At 41.3% G+C, this 19,678-nt stretch overlaps 1 protein-coding gene across 1 annotated transcript in view; it reads right to left on the bottom strand.

The window, feature by feature from the left end:
• The window catches only part of VPS50 (VPS50 subunit of EARP/GARPII complex), an 85,221-nt gene that overhangs the window by 8,131 nt on the left and 57,412 nt on the right, over window positions 1-19,678 (bottom strand). Inside the window, exon 23 of the mRNA XM_083705253.1 lies at window positions 53-201. Coding sequence (XP_083561379.1) covers window positions 53-201 — 149 coding nt within the window. The remainder of the gene's footprint in view (window positions 1-52; window positions 202-19,678) is intronic.

The raw sequence follows: 19,678 nt of genomic DNA, 5'->3' as shown, positions 1-19,678 counted from the left end.
CAAGTGTCCATCGTAATAATTAGAAAGAAACACGGTTTGACAGTCAACGCACAAGGATTCTGTGGCGACTACTCTCTCTGCCAAGCCATATAAAGTGCTGCCTGATGTCAAGACGACAAGGTGGCTGAGATGTGGAGTTGGAACCTTTTCCTTTCTTTCTTCAACAGCAGTCAGCGTTCCAGCGGCATCAGAGGAAACCTCCTGCAGGGGGTATGGGAGAGGGAGGGAGGGAGGGAGGGAAGCAAGACAGGCATCAGAGTTATTGAAACATGATGAACACAGCCTAAGGTATTCAGGCAACAGAAACTGGCACGTCTCATTTCTATCTAGTTGAAATCCAGCTGAAACACAGGGTCCTCTGGGGACTAAACCACGCTATTGCTGAAATTTAAGAATCTAGGAGGCAGATAATCTGACCACAAGAACCCACACACTTCAAAAGGCTTCTAAAGGCCGGGAAGCCTGAGATTTGAGAAGCATAATTAATAAGACAGCTCTTCGTCCTCAAGGGTAGCAAAATTAATGTGTTCATTCAGGAACTTTATACTACTCACCTTCAACCCTGCAGCTGTTTTGTGGATAATCAAGGAATCCATTTACTAAGCTATGATTTTGTTAAATCTCGCAAACACTGCATATATACACAAAAATGGGGTGGGGGGTGGGGGGTGTTTTTTAAAGCAATGGCCTTCTGGCTTTGTTCAGCAGGGAAGTCTGTTTCTGATGAAGCCTCACCTTCATGTTATTCAAATGACTACCTAGAAAAGAAACCTGACTGGAATACATTCATCCCTCACAGCGGAAGAGATTCATCATGTACTAGAATTCTCTGTGGGTTTCTCGTTGCTCCAAGCAAATAAAATGCACAAAGTTTTAGGAAAGAATCAATTGCTATAAGTAAGTTATATGGGAAGAGAAACATGGGCAACAAATAAATAACGCTCTCTCGCGGTATTTGGAACAGGGATATATAACCCCAAAATTAATCTGAATGATTTACAGCATAGTAAGTTTTGATAAAGTCATTTTCTGTCCACATCCACAATAAAATGGAAACCTAGATCATATTTAAAGCTCCAAGAGGGTCTATTTTCTAGATACACTACTGGATAGCAGGTGTCAAGCAGATACATATTTCAACCACTATTTTGATTATACAGAATGACTGAGGCTGGGATTCAAATGGCTGTTTAAAATTACAATCACCTGCACTAGCTCAATGGGTTTCTTTTTTAAAACAAACAACGTTTTCTTTGGACAGCTCATCTCACTATACTTCAAACTCCCATTGAATTTCTACAGTGAAATACATCAATGAATGCAGGATATAGCCGCTCAGTGCTTTTTTTCTAAAATAATTTTTATAGGTACTCTCACTTTGACTCAAGAAAATCACCATTTTATAGTTCAAATCGGGGAAAATAAAGACAGTAAATGGACAAAAGTACAAAGATTCACAAAATGTTTAGGTGTATGTGTACCCCTACATCCCACCCCCACCCCCAGAAAAAAGCATTGTAGCCGGTACTTATTTGTGTGGTCATCTGTGAGTTATTTCACTTTGTCATGAGTGAGAATGTGATCAGAGTTTCACCAAGTGGCCAATCTACTAACCACATTTCAAAAACAGGGATAAAGTGCCAGCGACATTTGGGAACCGTACAGGGAGAGGCAGAGTGATTAGAAAAATGGAAGAGGTGAGATCTTATTCCCAATGCTGCCTATGGATGGCATAGTTCTACCAGCTGAATACTAGTTCCACTAAGCAAACAATGGCATATGCTAGTGCAAAACTTAAGACCCCAAGTACTAAAACACAGGAATACCCTCTAGCATCAATGAAGTGAAATATTGCAAACCAAGCAAACCTCTGCAGATTTGCAACAACAATAAATGGACCTGAAGATCTAAATGTTTTTAACGTCCAGACTTTTCTTCAGTCGTAAAATATGTGCACCTTCTCTTAACAACTGCACTTTGTCAAAGTATTTATATTACAGCAAGCACCTCATAAAATGCATTGATGAGCTGTCTCCCCTGAACATTAAAAAGATGGAAAGCTGTGCCCTATAAAAACAACATTAAAGAATAAGACATCAAGAGGAGAATAACAAACAAACAAGGTGTTTTGGTCAAAGGGGTTGTTATTGTGGAGAAGCAGGCCAAGCAGTTTGAGCTCAAAGACAACTCTGTCTATTCCACATCAGTAAACTTTTAAGCCAGAAACCTATTTATAAATTAAAAGTGAAAGACTTCCGGAGGCGGCGCGAACGGTAATGGCTGCCCTTTCCTAACCGGGAGAGGGAAGCTACGCTGGAAAAGGGTCGTCCGCTACGGCGAAGCGGAGACCCATTCTGGAAAACCGCAGGCAGCGGAAGCCTGCGGTCTCGGGACCCGGCGGGCGCCAGGAGCTACCCCCGAAACGTTGAGGGAACCCCGTAAGGGGCTCCGGATCGCAGAGGGGGTAGCGGCGCTGTGGGTCTATGCGCATTCAGCGGAGCGAAGCCGCGTTGCCGTTGCCGGTGAGCGCCGACCTTTCTTCCTTCAACACAAGATTCCAAAACGTAACAACCCGTGAGTAATTGAGGACTTTACTAAATTTCGGGACTAAAATATTGAAAATAAGCTGAAAGCGGAGAGACGAGGAAAAGGAAGTCCGTCCTCCGCAGCCATTGATTTTTAAAGCAAAGAGCAGGAGGAGTGGAGGCATAGAGAGAACTTTTGACAGCTCAGATTGAGCACCCGCAGAAATTACTTTTCCTTTTAAAGACTGTAAGCAATTGATTTTTGGACTTTTATTAGGACTTATATATTCCTTTCTTTGTGGATTACAATTCTGTTTAAGAAGCCCAGGTGTCAGAACTGCCTGAGCAGTAGAACTGTCAGACTGCAAATTTGGATACATTCTATTTAAACTTGGAGACAGTCTGAGGGAGTTCAGAATGGTTACGTTCTTGCATTTTGGAACTCCAGTAAGCACAACTTGAAATATTGTGGCAAACCTAAAACCAACTCTGCTAAAACTACTTTTGTGAAGATCCCTAAGAATTGGTTTAGATTTTGTATGTGGAATGGACTCTTCTTCCTAGGACATTTTATGCTCCCCCTAGAGGATTGAGGACTTACAACAAAAACATTGTTTTACTTTCTATTTCCCGGCCCTCTGTTTGATTGCTACCATCTGGGCCGTAGCTTTCCCATGGGAATAACTCAGCTTGACCTTGACTGCTAGATATTTTTGGAATGAGTGGCGCAAAAAGAAAGGGATTAAGAACCAGACAAACAACTCTGACAACCGTAACTGCAGCCTCACAAGCACGCAGATCATCTGTGCCCACTTTGCCCTCGGAGGAAAAAGTTACCTCCCTGTCACAGGCAGGGGAGGAAGAAACTGAGGATTTACAACTAGAAGAGATGGCCTCAGGAGGATCTGGTTCTGTATTAGAGAGAATTCTTGAGAAATTGGAGTCTTTGGAGAGGAAAGTTGACCAACAAACTGCGAAAATTGACCTTAATACAGAAACTTTAAACAAATTATCTGGGCAAGTTGCACAGAATGCACAAGCAATCGGACAACTGAAGGAGGCTGCAGGTGAAAATCAGAAACTGGCCGAAGAGACCAGCCAAAGAGTGGGAGAGTTGGAAAAAGAAGTAAGGCCGCTCAGTAAGCAGGTCGGAGAACATCAGACCTATCTCTCTATGTTGGAACTTCGGAACAGGGAGATTAATTTAAGGATAAGATCGATACCAGAAGTGGAAGAAGGTAATCTAGCTGAGTTTCTGACCAAAGAATTCTCCAAGTTCTGGGGTTTAGAGGAGGAAGATTTTAAAATTGTGTCAGCCTTCAGACTTGGAAGACTTACAAAGAGAGAAAGGCCCAGAGACTGTTTGATTACGTTGAGATCAAAGGAGGAAAGGGACAAGATTTTGGGCCTGCACTACGGAAGCTCTTTGAACATTTCGGACAAAAGAATTGAGATTTTTAAGGACATTCCTAAACAGCTGTTGGATCTTAGATCTGAATATTTGGACTTAGTAAAACTGCTGAGAAGCAACTCAATCATCTTTAGGTGGGACTTTCCCCAAGGACTATCTTTTACCTTTAGAGGGAAGAAGATCAAAATTAGAACTTTGGAAGATAGGGATAAGTTTTTGACTGCCTACGGTGAGGACCTTCATAAAGGACTTGAACTACCCTCAGGGTCTGAACCACCACAGGTGCCTGTACCTCAGAACCCTGAAGACTCACAGAACAAAATACCATCCCAAGGAAACTAAACAGATCTATCCAGGATGTCTCTGCAACTTTTAAGTTGGAATATAAATGGCTGCAACAGCCCGGAAAAAAGGAAGAAAATCTTTCACTTATTAAAAAAGGAGCAACTGGACATTACTTGTTTACAAGAAACACATGTGACTAGGCTCCACAGAAAAATATTGGTAAATAAAAGGATAGGCCAAGAATTTATATCTTCGGATTTAGTTAAGAAGAGAGGAGTGGTGATATATGCAAAGGAGAGCCTCTCACCAAAATTTCTATTTAAAGATGAATATGGAAGAATTTTGGCAATTGAAATACAGCACCAAGGAGAGAAAATTTTGATATTAGGAATCTACGCTCCAAATGAAGGGAAATCAGAATTCTACAAGAAGTTGCATGAGATTATGCTGGATTATCTGGACTATGATAACATCATTATGATGGGAGATATGAATGGGATCGTTTCTACAAACATGGATAGGTCACAAAGCCAAAAGGTTACTAAAGAAGGCAGACTACCAAAGACCTTTTTTGAAATGACAGACAACATGGACTGGATTGATATATGGAGGACAAAGAACCCCTTAGGGAAAGAAGGAACATTTTTCTCTGAAGCCCAACTGACTTGGACAAGAATTGACCAAATATGGATTTCTAGAGGTCTGGCTCCTAAGGTGAAGAAAGTGGAAATCTGCCCAAAGACCTGCTCCGATCATAACGCGTTGAAAATGGACATGACATTATTACCAACCGGCTCCTTTAGATGGAAGATGAATGACAACTTGTTTAGAGATCAGGAGATTATCAAGAAGGCCCAAAAAACAATAAAGGACTATTTTGAGATAAATTTGAACACTGCTGTGGAAAAAAGAACAATCTGGGACGCAAGCAAAGCTGTGATGAGAGGGTTCTTGATACAACAGAACGCCATAAAGAAAAGACTACAAAATGAGAAAAAGGACAAGATTTTGGGGAAAATTAAAGAGTTAGAGAAGAAACTAAGAGTAAACCCGAAGTCACAGCCGATTTTGAGAGAAATTAAACTTCATCAGGCACAATATTCCAAACTGATAAATCAGGAAATAGAATGGAAGATTAAATCAATGAAACAAAAAACATTTGAATCGGCTAATAAATGTGGGAAACTGCTGGCTTGGCAGTTGAAGAAGAGACAAAAGCTGAACATAGTAACAAATTTGGAAATAGAAGGAAGGAATATTCAGAACCCGGTGGAAATTAGAAAATGTTTCCAGAAATATTTCAAGAAATTATACACTCAAGGGCCACAAAAGGAGGAAGAGATTGCAAAATTTTTGGAGAAAAATGGACTTAAAAAACTATCACAAGAAAATAGATCACTCCTGAATAGTAAAATAACACGACTAGAGATAGAACAGGCCATTCAGAATATGAAGTTGGGCAAGTCTCCAGGGCCAGATGGCTTGACCTCCAAGTACTATAAGACATTAAGTGACTATTTGATTCAACCACTGCTGGAGGTCAGCAATGAAATTATGGAGGGAAAGAAGGCGCCTGAATCGTGGAAGGAAGCTTTCATCACATTGATACCAAAATCAGAAACTGAAAAGACACAACTTAAGAACTACCGCCCCATTTCCCTTTTAAATGTGGATTACAAAATATTTGCTGACGTTTTGGCAGGAAGATTCAAAAGAGTTTTAAATGAGATAATTCATAAAGACCAGGCAGGCTTTCTCCCAGGAAGACATTTATTTGCTAATACAAGGAACATTATTGACATTTTGGAACTCTTGCAAACAAATATTAACACTAAAGCAGTTCTAATTTTTATAGACGCGGAGAAGGCCTTTGATAATATTTCTTGGAAATTTATGAAGGGGAATTTAAAAGAAATGGGAGTGGGGCGGGGTTTTGAAAATGGGATTGACGCGATTTATTCAGAACAAAAGGCAAAACTGATAGTTAACAATGTGGTTACAGAAGAGTTTAAGATTGAAAAAGGGACACGACAAGGCTGCCCGATTTCCCCCTTGCTGTTTATTTCTGTCCTGGAGGTGCTCTTGAACTTGATTAGAGGGGACCGGTTGGTGCAAGGGATTCAGATCGGAGTGAAACAATATAAACTTAAAGCTTTTGCAGATGACCTTGTTTTGACATTGCAAGAGCCAGAATCTAGTACAAAAAGAGTGTTACAATTGATTCAGGACTTTGGTCGGGTAGCGGGCTTTAAACTAAACAAACAGAAAACTAAGGTGTTGGGAAAAAACTTGACAGATGCAGAGTCAGAACGGTTTCAGAGAGAAACAGAACTAACTGTGGTTAAAAAAGTAAAGTACCTAGGGGTAAACATAACAGCAAAAAATCTGAGTCTATTTAAGGATAATTATGAAAAATGTTGGTCTGAAATTAAGAGAGACTTGGACAGTTGGTCAAAATTGAAGCTTTCTTTGTTAGGCCGAATTGCTGCTATTAAGATGAATGTATTGCCTAAGATGTTGTTTTTATTTCAAACATTGCAAATTGTGGATAAGACGGAGTGCTTCAGGAAGTGGCAGAGAGATATTTCTAAATTTGTCTGGCAGGGCAAAAAGCCCAGAATTAAGTTTAAGATATTAACTGATGCGAAAGAAAGAGGGGGCTTTGCCCTGCCAGACTTAAGGTTGTACTACGAAGCCGCAGCTTTCTGCTGGCTAAAAGACTGGCTACTTCTAGAGGACACTGATGTGTTAGATTTAGAAGGTTTTAACAATGCATTTGGCTGGCATGCATACTTATGGTATGACAAAGTTAAGATCAATAAGGCCTTTAAGAACCATATTGTCAGGAAAGCAGTGTTTAATGTCTGGACAAAATACAAAGACCTATTGGAAAATAAAACTCCAAGATGGCTATCACCTCTGGAGGCTAAGGCCCGAAAAAGACCCAATATGGAGGCCAAATGGCCGAAATATTGGGAAATAATAGAGAAAGAGGGTAACAATTGGAAATTGCAGAGTTTGGAAAAAATGAAAGATAAAGTGCGAGACTGGTTACATTACGCTCAGATTCAAGAAATTTTTAAAAAGGATAAAAAGTTAGGATTCCAGGTGGAGAAATCGAAGTTGGAAACAGAATTGTTAGAACCTAAGACTAAAGTACTTTCAAGAATGTATAACTTGCTGTTGAAATGGAATACACAAGATGAAATGGTTAAGTCGACCATGATAAAGTGGGCACAGGATATTGGGCATAATATTATGTTTGAGGATTGGGAAAGGTTGTGGACCACGGGGATGAACTTCACGGCATGTAATGCTCTGAAGGAAAATGTAATGAAAATGATTTATAGGTGGTACATGACCCCAGTTAAACTAGCCAAAATATGCCATGTGCCAGACAACAAATGCTGGAAATGTAAGGAAAATGAAGGAACATTCTTTCACCTCTGGTGGACTTGTCCCAGGGTGAAGGTCTTCTGGGAAATGATATATAATGAGCTGAAAAAGGTATTTAAGTATACCTTCCTTAAGAAACCAGAGGCCTTCCTCCTGGGCATTGTCGGCCAGATGGTGCCAAAGAAGGACCGAACATTCTTTTTGTACGCAACAGCAGCAGCAAGGATACTTATCGCCAAGAAGTGGAAAACTCAAGATCTACCCACTCTGGAAGAATGGCAGATGCAGCTGATGGACTATATGCAACTGGCCGAGATGACTGGCAGAATTCGAGACCTGGGAGAAGAGAGGGTTGAAGAAGATTGGAGGAAATTTAAGATTTATTTACAAAAATATTGTGATTTGGCGGAAAGTTAAGTAGGATGTTTGATCATAAATAATTGGCCACCACAAAATCGGATCGAAATGGGATGTAAAGTGAGATTAAGAGAAACTAATTTACAGAGGATTATATTTAAATGAGTGGTTATAAAATTTGCAAATTAGATGATAAATTGCTGGGAAAAATTTATGATGATGAAAATGGCAGCGGGAGATGTGAGGAAGTCCAAAGAAGTTATGAAACTTTGTTGAGATAAAAGAAAGGTTGTTTATTTCTGTACTTTATTTTGTAAAAACCCCTAATAAAAATTTATTAAAAAAAAAAAAATATAAATTAAAAGTGAAATGTGGTTCATGAGTGAAACACCTTTCGAGTGAGCAACAAATCACCGCACAATAATTTTTTGACTGCTAATGCATAACAAAGGCGTTTAAAAAGAAAAATTGAAAATCCATTATGAAACAAAGAAATAGAAGCTTGAAATTCTTTAGAAAAACCAATTTCTTTGATATGATTCTCCATGACCAGAATTACAATTTTGATCTTCAATCTATTGGCTGCTTCAAATTACACTGAGGAACAAGTGTGTGATGACTGGAATAATGTATTAAAACTAAAATTTAAAGTGGGCCATTTTTACCTGTGGCGAATTCAGATGCTGCAAGTGGGACTGTTCCAAATGGCAGTGTGGGCTAATTTCTTACCCCACCCCTCACAACAGAGACTGTAGCATGTGCTTGGATTGTGGAAAAGAATTGGCATGTTAGCCTTTCCTACCAACTTCACCCAACTCCTCTCAATTTGCATTGCAGGGCCGTCTTGAGTGTCCCACTGTTGTATATAACCTTCTTTTGTTAATATTTGATTTCACTAAGGTATCTTCCATTAGAAACCCAAAAGGATTGAGACACCTCCAATTTTCCCTGCTTGACCCACCTATCTCAGGAACCAAGGAAGCTGCCTTACAGCTCTCTATTTAGTTGATATACTGAAGGGAAGCGGCTCTCCAGAATTTCATTAAGTGGTGCTTCCCAGTCCTATCTGGAACTGACCCCAGGACCTTCTGCATAAAAAAGATGTTCTACCACTAAGTCTATGGTCCTTCTCCTAAACTCTGAAACTTTATATCAGAATGAGCAGCTCAATCTTGCTGTTGTCAGCATCTGTCTGTCTCGAGAGACAATGGAGGGCACCTCCAGAGGTGAAGTCAAACCGCTGTGTTAGCAGTACCAAGGTGACCTCTCCAGGGCGCAAGCGTGGGCAGTGTGCATGGAGGTCCTCTTGGCCTCACTGATGTGGTCCAAAGGAAGCAGAGCAATATGTTTGGCACCAGCTGGGCTGCAGGAGTTACCAGAAGGAGGTGTACAAGGCACCATCCAACCATCTTAGGGACTCTTCTCCGGATGTGAGCAGGGTTTACTTTACCCCTGAGCCTTTTCTTCTCCCGAAGACATCCCGCAACCATGTTGTCTCTGGGGATTGGCCACAATTCAGTGGAGAACTCTCAGCTACTGAGATGACTTCAAGGTCTGCCCAGTTTCTTCAGGATGCCTTTGTCTTCTTGCCTGTGTTGTCCATGGGAAAGGACTTGCTAGAGCACAACAGGTAATGTTCAATTATTTTCCGGCAAGGTTCTCCTGGGCTGCATTGATAGGAAAGCCAAGCATCTCCCTCCCCTCTCTGCAGGGCCCTTCCTTGCATCAAGGGCTGCTCTGAATGAGGCTCTGCTGCACAGAGAAAAGCCAACTTTGCTGCTCCTGTCCTAATTTACTGTTGGTGGGCAGAATGCAGGTACTACATCAGTTGAAGAGGCCCCATGCAGCACAGAATGCCATTCAAGCCACCCATGGCAGCAAGGGAGTCTATGAATAAAGAAGAGGTTGCATAGCATTCATGAAGACCGGGCTTTCAATCTAACTATACAGTGGTACCTCAGGTTACATACGCTTCAGGTTACACACTCCGCTAACCCAGAAATAGTGCTTCAGGTTAAGAACTTTGCTTCAGGATGAGAACAGAAATCATGCTCCAGCGGCACGGCAGCAGCAGGAGGCCCCATTAGCTAAAATGGTGCTTCAGCTTAAAAACAGTTTCAGGATAAGTACGGACCTCCAGAACGAATTAAGTTTAGGAGGACCAGAGGTACCACTGTACAAGGATTGTGATGAAAAACGAACTTTCCAAAGGTCTGCTTTGCTTGGGATACAGCAGTTTTGCAATTTTAAAGCCATAGATGTGTCAAGAAGACAGTGGCAAATAAACTACATTAAATCAGAGCACCCAACTGTTTGTGGATATTTTCACCAGCATTGAAAAGCCCCCCGCTCTCAGTATTTTTTATGGCTGTATTGAAATGATGCAAAAGTGTCCATCTATTGGGATTGAGGTTAATGGCTTAGTCTGTCTTCAGTGACATCAGCACGTAGCCGGATCTCATTGGCTATGTAGTGTCATGAAATCGTCCTATTTATGATGAGTTGGGATTAGGATTGCCCATGTGACTAACAGAAGGTGATGGCAATATGGTGTGTGGATGGGAGGAGTTGCCAGAATAGCAGCAGAGCAATGGGAGTGAAAAATATGGGGCGGGTGGGGGGAGAGGAGATTAACATCCACAGAATTTAGGATTCTTTCAAGAAGTATATTGGTCCTCTGAAAGCAAGCTTTTGACCCCCCCCCCCAAAAAAAAAAACTGAAAGAGGAGAACATTCAGTGCTGTCTAAGCAACAGTGCTCCAAAGTGACAAATTGATTTGATATAGAGTAAGAAAAGAACAAAGGCAGGCTTCTAGCATCCAGAGACATAAAATTCCTGAACAAACACAACCCATTGACCCAATATGTCGAGGACATATACAGACTGCCTGACCCTTAATGACATTTTGCTTCTTTAGGGTATCGTTCCATGCTTCTACAATACACTGAGAAACGTTTTTACTTTTGAGATAGCAAAAAGCAAGTAGGCGTTGCAAAAAGCCTTTCATTATACAGCTAGCATTTGTGCCTTTAAAAAACACCCAAAAAATGAGGTGGGGGAGATTTTCTGTCTCAAGTGTTTCCCACTTTCAAAAGAGTGACATTTCCTTCTTTCATTTTCTCCTTCATTGAGCAGGAAAACAAGAAGGACCTTTGAGCAACTGTCAGGTTTACAGGTGCCATTCAGGTTGAAAAAGCATCAAGTCTCAGCAGCTTTTGTACTGTATCACTCCTTGTAATGAGAAAGGAGGTAGACAGATAATTGACTGGTACGTTACAAAGGATTTTGGAGTATGTAATTTTCACCACTGGCACAGGAACAAACTTGATGAAGATCTCCTTTTCACATTTAGCAGTATTTGTAATACACACACACACACACACACACACACACACACACACACCCCATCTAGGAATACGATGCCATCTTTCTTTAACATACATTGTGAAACAGGTGGTATAATCCAAGAATTCTGGAACTAACCATTCACAAAAAATAAAACCTAACAGTGGAGGCCCAGACAGATTACTGGACTCACCTGAGATAGAAATTGTTAATCTACTCAACCATACTGAAAATAACTGAGATGTAAATTGAGCCAACTACTGGTCTCACAAACTGGATTCCAAGTATATAAATCCACTTGAGATTCCAAGTATATAAATCCACTTGAGTTTGGGTCACTCAAGTTATGTGTCCACATCCTACATTTCCCAGGGTTCTTTTTAAAGGTAGCAGGCCTCCACTCGCACTGAATTACACAGAGGAATGTTAATATGAAAGATTCCTTCTAATAAGTTTGGGTTCAACAGCTTGAGACAAGCTTTTGTGGGATAACCAGCCTCATCTAACCAACATGTTTAATAAATGCATGAAGGAAGGGGTTGTGCCATAGAGTAAGCTGTCCTGCCAGGCTTAGCTCACCTTAAGAGAGACTAGGTAATCAAGACCTTGTTCCCCTTCATTCTACCTGAGAAGCTTAATGTGTGAGGAGATCTGAGCTGGCTGCTCCAGTTCAGGACCACATGGCTCTTACAAGCCACTCTTGAGTTCCTACATCAATAATTTAGTGATTTTAAATCTCTGCTGGGGTTCTCACCAAAGAGCACTTGTCTCAAACTTGGATTTTGGAATTCTCCTTTTATACCTAATTTTTATCTTGCAACCAACATAGCATTTTTATTAATTAGTAGTGAGGGCAGCAGTTAGTTTTCTGCTGGAGCTTCCACAGCGAGGCAGACTTCACACACACACCCCTTGCACCATTTTGCAGGGATCATCTTTAAACTCCTATCCTAATGTTTCTTGTAACGTAGTGTTTCTAAATTACAACAACCACTACTTTCCTTTTGTATCTCCCAGTCATAAAGCCCGGGAGAAATATTCAGCAACTTCTATGGAGTAAGAATTCATAATGTAGGCTTTCTCTAACTTATACCAGAGAATGAAGTAACCTCTTTAAGGTTACATGAGAACTGAGAATTCTTTTAAGGTTCCTGGAAGTCAAAGAAAATTCTACCTTAATAAATCCATAAGGGTCATATTCAACTGGTGCATAAACTAGTCATAAAAAAAGATTAAAGCTCATTGCTGTGGAAACAAGCTGTTTTAAATGTGCATACTGTCAGTATTTCATACCAAAAACCTTACAAACAAACAACAGCTTAATAGCCAGAGCAAAAAGGTAACAGAAATTTGTGGAAAGTTAACGAATCTTGATAATTAAACAAGCACATCAGGAAAATACAAAGAACTCAAGCTTATATATATATATATATATATATATATATATATAATTGTCCAGTTGCACCTTAGAGACCAACTAAGTTTGTTCTTGGTATGAGCTTTCGTGTGCATGCACACTTCTTCAGATACCTGAAGAAGAAGTATACAGTATCTGAAGAAGTGTGAATGCACACAAAAGCTCATACCAAGAACAAACTTAGTTGGTCTCTAAGGTGCTACTGGACAATACATACACACACACACACACACACACACACACACACACTGTGTCAGACCAACACGGCTACCTACCTGAATTCTTAATTTAAGAATGCTTCTTTGAGCATTAATGAGTAGCACAATCTTCTGAAACTTCACTCAGAAGTCAGTCCCCAAAAGTTCAAAGGTACATACTAGCAGCTAAGTATTAGTCAATGAAACAATAACACAAAGTTTTCATTAGTCCACTTCCTGTTTTGCCAAGTAGATGACAAAAGATATACATTACTCTTCAACAATTATTCCCGCTAAATAGGAAAAGGAGACTGCTACTTTTCTAAAGTCTAATTATATTCAGCCTCAAAAATCTAAAAATTTACATCTGTCTCCTCAAAGGAATTATCTGCATGCACTTCAGTGCAGAGCCATCAAAATATACAAGCACAAGTACAGGAACTAATATCTCACCCTTCATGGTGATGGATGATGTTAATTAAAGCTTTATTTACTAACCAATGCTTCCCCTGGGCAAGAGCAATTTTGCAAAACCAAATGTGCCCTTTTTCTACTATCAGTCCTAAAAGTTGTCTTTCAGTTTAATGTAAAACAATCGATGAGAAAGAAAAAAGATACGGTTTCATAAGGACTCCACTGAGAACAATATGGCCTGAGTTTGAAGACACAACTGGAAATAGCAAGAGCTTTTTACCTATATACTGACTAGTGTCCAATTTAACACACAAAACAAACCTGATGGGTAAAATAAAGGCCACATAATCAGTCTGGGTTCAAATTCTCCCATTGCCATTGCAACGTATGACAGTACCTGAAACCAAGTCAAACCGTTAGTCAGTCTAGTACAGTACTGTTTACTCTAACTAGAAACAGTTATAAAAGGGAATGGCGGCTGGTGTCCACTGGCACTGGTGGTGTGGAAAGCAAGGAGGCCAACAGTAGGTGGCGCCAGAGCCAAATGACTGGAGAGCTGACTAATTCTAGCTTTGCCTCCTCCCTGTTGAGTTCTACAAAGGCAACACTGAACTGAGCGCTAAGGAGGAAGAAGCTAACTGCCAGTCCCACCCCATAGAGCGGTTGTAATAAGAAGGCAGGTAGGCAGACTGCAGTTGGCAGGGCAGCACCCTACTGGCTCTAATGGGCCAGCATATGCTGCTCAAAAGTCTCAAGCAGAAGTCCTTCCTGGCTCTGCTACATAAAGGGAAAGGTCATTAGCAGAGCACCGGTCCTGAACACAGAAGGTCCCAGGTTCAAACCCCAGCGTCTCTAGGTAGGGGTGGGAGAGACCCTTGTCCAAAATGCTGGAGAGCCGCAACCGGTTAACGTGGGCAACACTGAGCTGGCTTGGCAAATGGTCTGACTCAGTATAGAGGAGCTTTCAATTATCTTTATAAACCAGAGATATTGAAACTAGGAGGAGCACAACACTGTGCCTTTCTTTTGAACTTGCAGATAGACTTGCAGTACTTGCAGATAGACTAACCCATCAAGCGCTCTACTATATGCTAAAAGCAATAAAACTGACCATGATTAAAATGAAATTTAAAATATAATTGTGATGGGATGATGAGCTGCTTGTGCGTAAAAGCTTAGTCCCTCAGAGTTTGCTCAGCTTAGCAAAGCTCTGTCTTTAGCGGAGCCCTTAAGCATGGCTCCCTCAATCGCTGGCAGAATCCGACAGTGGGCGTTTATGGAATCTACTCCAGCATAAAAGCTCCTTGACGGAAACGCGTCGTCTGGATTCTTGGCGCGACAGTTTCCGGCGAGGAGTGGGTGTACCTATGGGAGGTCCTGAGACTTCTCCGCTGTTATTGCTAGAAGACTCCCTGAGCCATTCCTTCGCCTCCCTCTCTCTCTGATCTCCCACTCTCCCCCTGCTGGTGCCTTCCTCTGCTGCTGAGTCTCTCCTGACTTCTGAGAGCCCCTCCACCTCCTGCCTTTCCGATGGCAGTTCCCTGACAATAATGAACAAAATTCGTATCAGTCATGATGGCTACATATGCTAATCAATTAAGCTCAATCATTAAAATAATTAGTTTGTGGGGGAACACATTTGGTACAAACACCACCACCATGTAAGTTATAAAAACAATTTATTCTTAGTATCTCAATCACAGCATCTTGTGGTGTTTAACTCAAATACTGAGACAGAACAGGCAACCAGATTTTTTCAATGGATCGACATATAATGGGTAAAATAAATAAAGTAATTAGTAGTATATTCGATTTGGCGGCAACAACAACAATAAACATTTTCACTCCTACATTGGAATACCAGTAGTCATCCCTTCAAGATACAGTGGTACCTCTGGTTACAAACTTAATTCGTTCCGGAGGTCCGTACTTAACCTGAAACTGTTCTTAACCTGAAGCACCACTTTAGCTAATGGGGCCTCCTGCTGCTGCCGCGCCGCTGGAGCCTGATTTCTGTTCTCATCCTGAAGCAAAGTTATTAACCTGAAGCACTATTTCTGGGTTAGTGGAGTCTGTAACCTGAAGCGTATGTAACCTGAAGCGTATGTAACCCAAGGTACCACTGTACCCGAGGTACCACTGTATCTACTATGGTCTTACTTAAAATCCATAAAAGGCCTACATAAGGAGGGTCAGTATTTGAAGGTAATGTGCCCTGATGTGATCTTTCTTAAACTTGCAACATCACCACAAGAAATACATGCTATTCATAGCCATAACTGTTTGTGGACATCACTGCCAGAAACCCATTCCGTCAGGTCACAACAATGAATGGCCTAACACCAAAAACCCTTCAACAGTTACAATTGCCAGTTTATTTTGACATCTCTGTGCCCAGCACTCCACCCTTCATTTTCCATCCGGCATAGCTTGAAAGGATGTTACCATCCATTTAACTTATTTTCAACTCTGGTTGCGATAGATGGCAACCCAAGTTTAGCTCCGAGAACAGCAGATATGTCCTACTTTCCTCCCTCAAAAGTTCACCCTGCAAGATTTCCAAATGCGATTTTGGCCATTTCTTCAGAGCTTGGCCTCATGGAATAACTGAACTAAGACAAAATATTCAACACAATGATCTCCAGTTGTCATTCTTTGCTAAGTATTTTTTTGGAAACTGACAAACTGGTGTTTAAACAGTTGCTGTTGTTTCTAGGAGAACCAATTGTTCAATATAAAACTCAAATATCTAAATGACTGGGCTTGATACATTACTTGATCATCAAGCCGCCATTTACATTTCTGGAATCTGCTACCAAAAAACGTTGGCTGCTCCTTCTGACTCGGAAACTTCACCTAGTTCAAAATGTAGCAGCCATATTACTGATGCAACTAATGGTTGCCGGTTAGTTTCCAGGTCAATTTCCAGGTGCTCATTTTGGGGTTCAAACTCTAAATAATTTAGCCCCCCAATATCTGAAAATACCACCTCCTTCCCTTCAGACCCCCTGGGGAGAAGGACTCTTGGTAGTTCTACTGCCCCTAGTAGTTCAAGGTGATGGTGTCCCAGGAGGGGGAACTCTCTGTGGTAGCCCAAAAGCTGTGAAATTCGCTCCCCAGAGATGCTTCTGACGCCTCTATTAAATGTCCCTAGCCTCTGACACCTGAGATACATATTTTTCAGATCCACCCTATCTTTGTGATTATAATTTGTTTTAAATAGTTTCAGTGTTGTAGTTTTAAATTGATATAACCTGTCCTGGGACCTCATGGTGAAATGTGAGAAATTAAAGCTGAAATAAAAAACTGAAGTCTTTCTCCAATGTGGGAGAGGGAAGAAGATATTCAGATGAACAGTTTAAGAGGTGAAGTGACGCCAGAGGTGGTTTAATTACCTATTTTCCACTTTTTTAGAAGGTGCATTAAAAGAATTAGGCCCCCTTATCATTATCTGTATTTAGAATTAAATTCTCAATCCTTTTCCTGCGAACAGATGACCTTAGAGTTATCTTAATTCATAAAGAGTATGCCAGACTCCCTCAAATCTAAATGTAACAGGATCCAAAATTGCTTTTGTTTGATGCAACTCATTACTTTTTTGCCACTGACAAAATTGATCAAGAATTTGCCTAACTTAAAAGCAAAATTAGAGTTATTAAAGTTAATGGAGCAATTCACAGTCAACACTGAGCAGGAAGCCATCCAAAATACAGTTGGTCAAAAAGGTAATAGCTAGACGTCATTGCCAATGCAAGATTTCTCAGAAAATTAAGGAATAGAAAGAATAAAGGATCACAGCATTTTACATGCACAAATCTTTCCTAGAGAGCTGTAAAGTGTCAGTGGTAACTTTCTGGTTTTTAAAAAATCTGCTACAGAGAACAGCCTAGAATCTACTAAGGTAAAGGTAAAGGGACCCCTGACCATTAGGTCCAGTCGCAGACGACTCTGGGGTTGCGGCACTCATCTCGCTTTATTGGCCGAGGGAGCCGGCGTACAGCTTCTGGGTCATGTGGCCAGCATGACTAAGCCGCTTCTGGCAAACCAGAGCAGCGCACGGAAATGCCATTTACCTTCCCGTCAGAGTGATACCTATTGATCTACTTGCACTTTGACGTGCTTTCGAACTGCTAGGTTGGCAGGAGCAGGGACCGAGCAACGGGAGCTCACCCCGTCGCGGGGATTTGAACTGCCGACCTTCTGATCGGCAAGTCCTAGGCTCTGTGGTTTAACCCACAGCACCACCCGCGTCCCTAGAATTTACTAGGAAAACTTATAAATGCCATAGTCAAGCATCCAGTGACCCAATTCTAACTTGACGCTATGCCAAACCATGGCTTAGGTTGAACAAGCAGACTCCTGGAGCAAAGCTCCCCCAGTCCTGTTGGAGCTGTGCTACTCTGAGCTAGCACTACACCCAGACCCAGACTTGTGCTTTGTTTTGCTCCAAACAAAAACCACAAGCCAATAAACCAAAGATTATTTTTAGTTTACCACTCGAAGTTTATCTGAAGCAAACAAGCCATGAGCTGCCTAGGTATAGATGCAACCACAAGCCAAGTCATGGCTTAGTCATAGATGCTGTGGTGGCAGCAGAACCAAGGGAGGACCTCAGAACTTACCACCTTAAATGCAGGAACCTGCATATGTGCTTGGCTCCCCCTAAGCCATGGTTTGACTTACCATTATGTGCAAATGGGGTCGTTAAGCCTTCTGCTACCCTCAACACTGGTGCATTCAGGAAACTGTCAGAAGGGAGAACCTACAGGTGCACATAGATTCTGCTTCCTGATGTTCTGCTGAACATGCAAATGCCAGTGCTGGAGAGCACACAGAAACTGGGAACAGGGAAGACAGACTCACCCCCCCCACCTGCCCCCCACATGTACAGTGTACACATGGAGAAATATAGCAGCAAGTACTTTAGGAATGGCTTGATAGTCCAACTTGTTACCCCTTGGCAAACGTGGCTGATTGTATAGGGATGTGAGACAAAGCCTTCTCTGTAGTAATGTCTTGGTTTTGAAAATTCCCTTGCCCTGGTGGCATAAACAGCCACAACCCTGATGAACATCCGCCACTACTTAAGACATTTTTACTCGCCCAGGTTTAAGACGGATCTAGTTAGCAGCTCTGGATTCTTAAATTTGAACGCTGTCAATTTTGATAGGTTTTCTGATCTTTCATTTCCTTTAGACTTTATGGGGAAAGGTTTCCAATTCTGATCTTGTAAGAGCAGTCCCCCCCCCCCCATTAAGCATGTACAGCATAAGTTCATTGTAATGAAAAACAAACTAAATGAAAAACAAATAAGATTTTCTCTCACATATGGAAAAAACTAAGGTCCATCTTTCTGTTTCTACCCCTGGAAATCCCATTGCTCTGACAAGCTCCTCCGCTTACATATTAACTGCTCTCATTTTTGTTTGGTCACAGAAGTAAAACTGTACCCTAGGCTGAAACACAATGTATAGATTAAATATACTGTGGGAAGTAAAAAAAAAAAAACCCACCTTGGTGAGTACCTTTTAGACCAGCCTTCCACAACCTACTGCCCTCCAGATGTACTGAGCTACAACTCCCATCAGGTGGCTGTTACCAAGCTCAGTTTTGGAAGGGGTGGGGGTAATGAATCAGCATGCATAGTAAAGGCGATCACCACCCAGAAACTGTAGGATGTAATGGAAGGAAATTTTGCTCACATAACCAAAGTTAATTGAACAGAGACACACAGAACCCTCTCCGGAAAAAGGAAGCCATAGCTTCCCCCATGTAGAAGTTTATGGACTTGTAGTGCTTTACAAAGCACTTTTATCACATGGGTTTCACAGAAGGTATCTGTGTGCAGGAGCTATCAGGAATCTAGCATACCTGGTTACATATCTTTCCTGGAGAATCCACCTTGGTTTTCAATTCCAATGTGTTTTCTATATGCGTCTGTCCACACCTGGGTTTATTATGAAGCCACACCCATAGAGGGGGGGACTATATCAAAACGACCTCCAAATTAACGAAGATAAAGCCACTCCAAGGTTGCCAGCAGCTCTATTATGCTTGAACCAGGAACTTGTTCTGTTCCCTAGTACCATTCTATTGAAAGCAAACAGCAGTGCACCAGAGCTGGTAAATAATTTGTCACCCTCTCCATTGAGGAAAGAAGCATTTGCCTGGTTTTATTGATCTGTTGCATTTGTGGTTTCCCCTTCCAGAAGGAGCTCCATTTAACCTGCCTAGTTAATTCCATTGCAGAATGTGACCACAGAATTGGTACCACATTACTTATCAGGGATATGTGCTTTTACGTTCTTTCAACAGTTGACAGGCTAAACC

This window comes from Podarcis gaigeae (genome assembly GCF_964106915.1).
Source record: "Podarcis gaigeae genome assembly, chromosome: 12".
In the NCBI taxonomy this organism is placed as follows: Eukaryota; Metazoa; Chordata; class Lepidosauria; order Squamata; family Lacertidae; genus Podarcis; species Podarcis gaigeae.
Note: the sequence above shows the minus strand (reverse complement) of the source record. Positions and strands in the feature narration are given on the sequence as shown.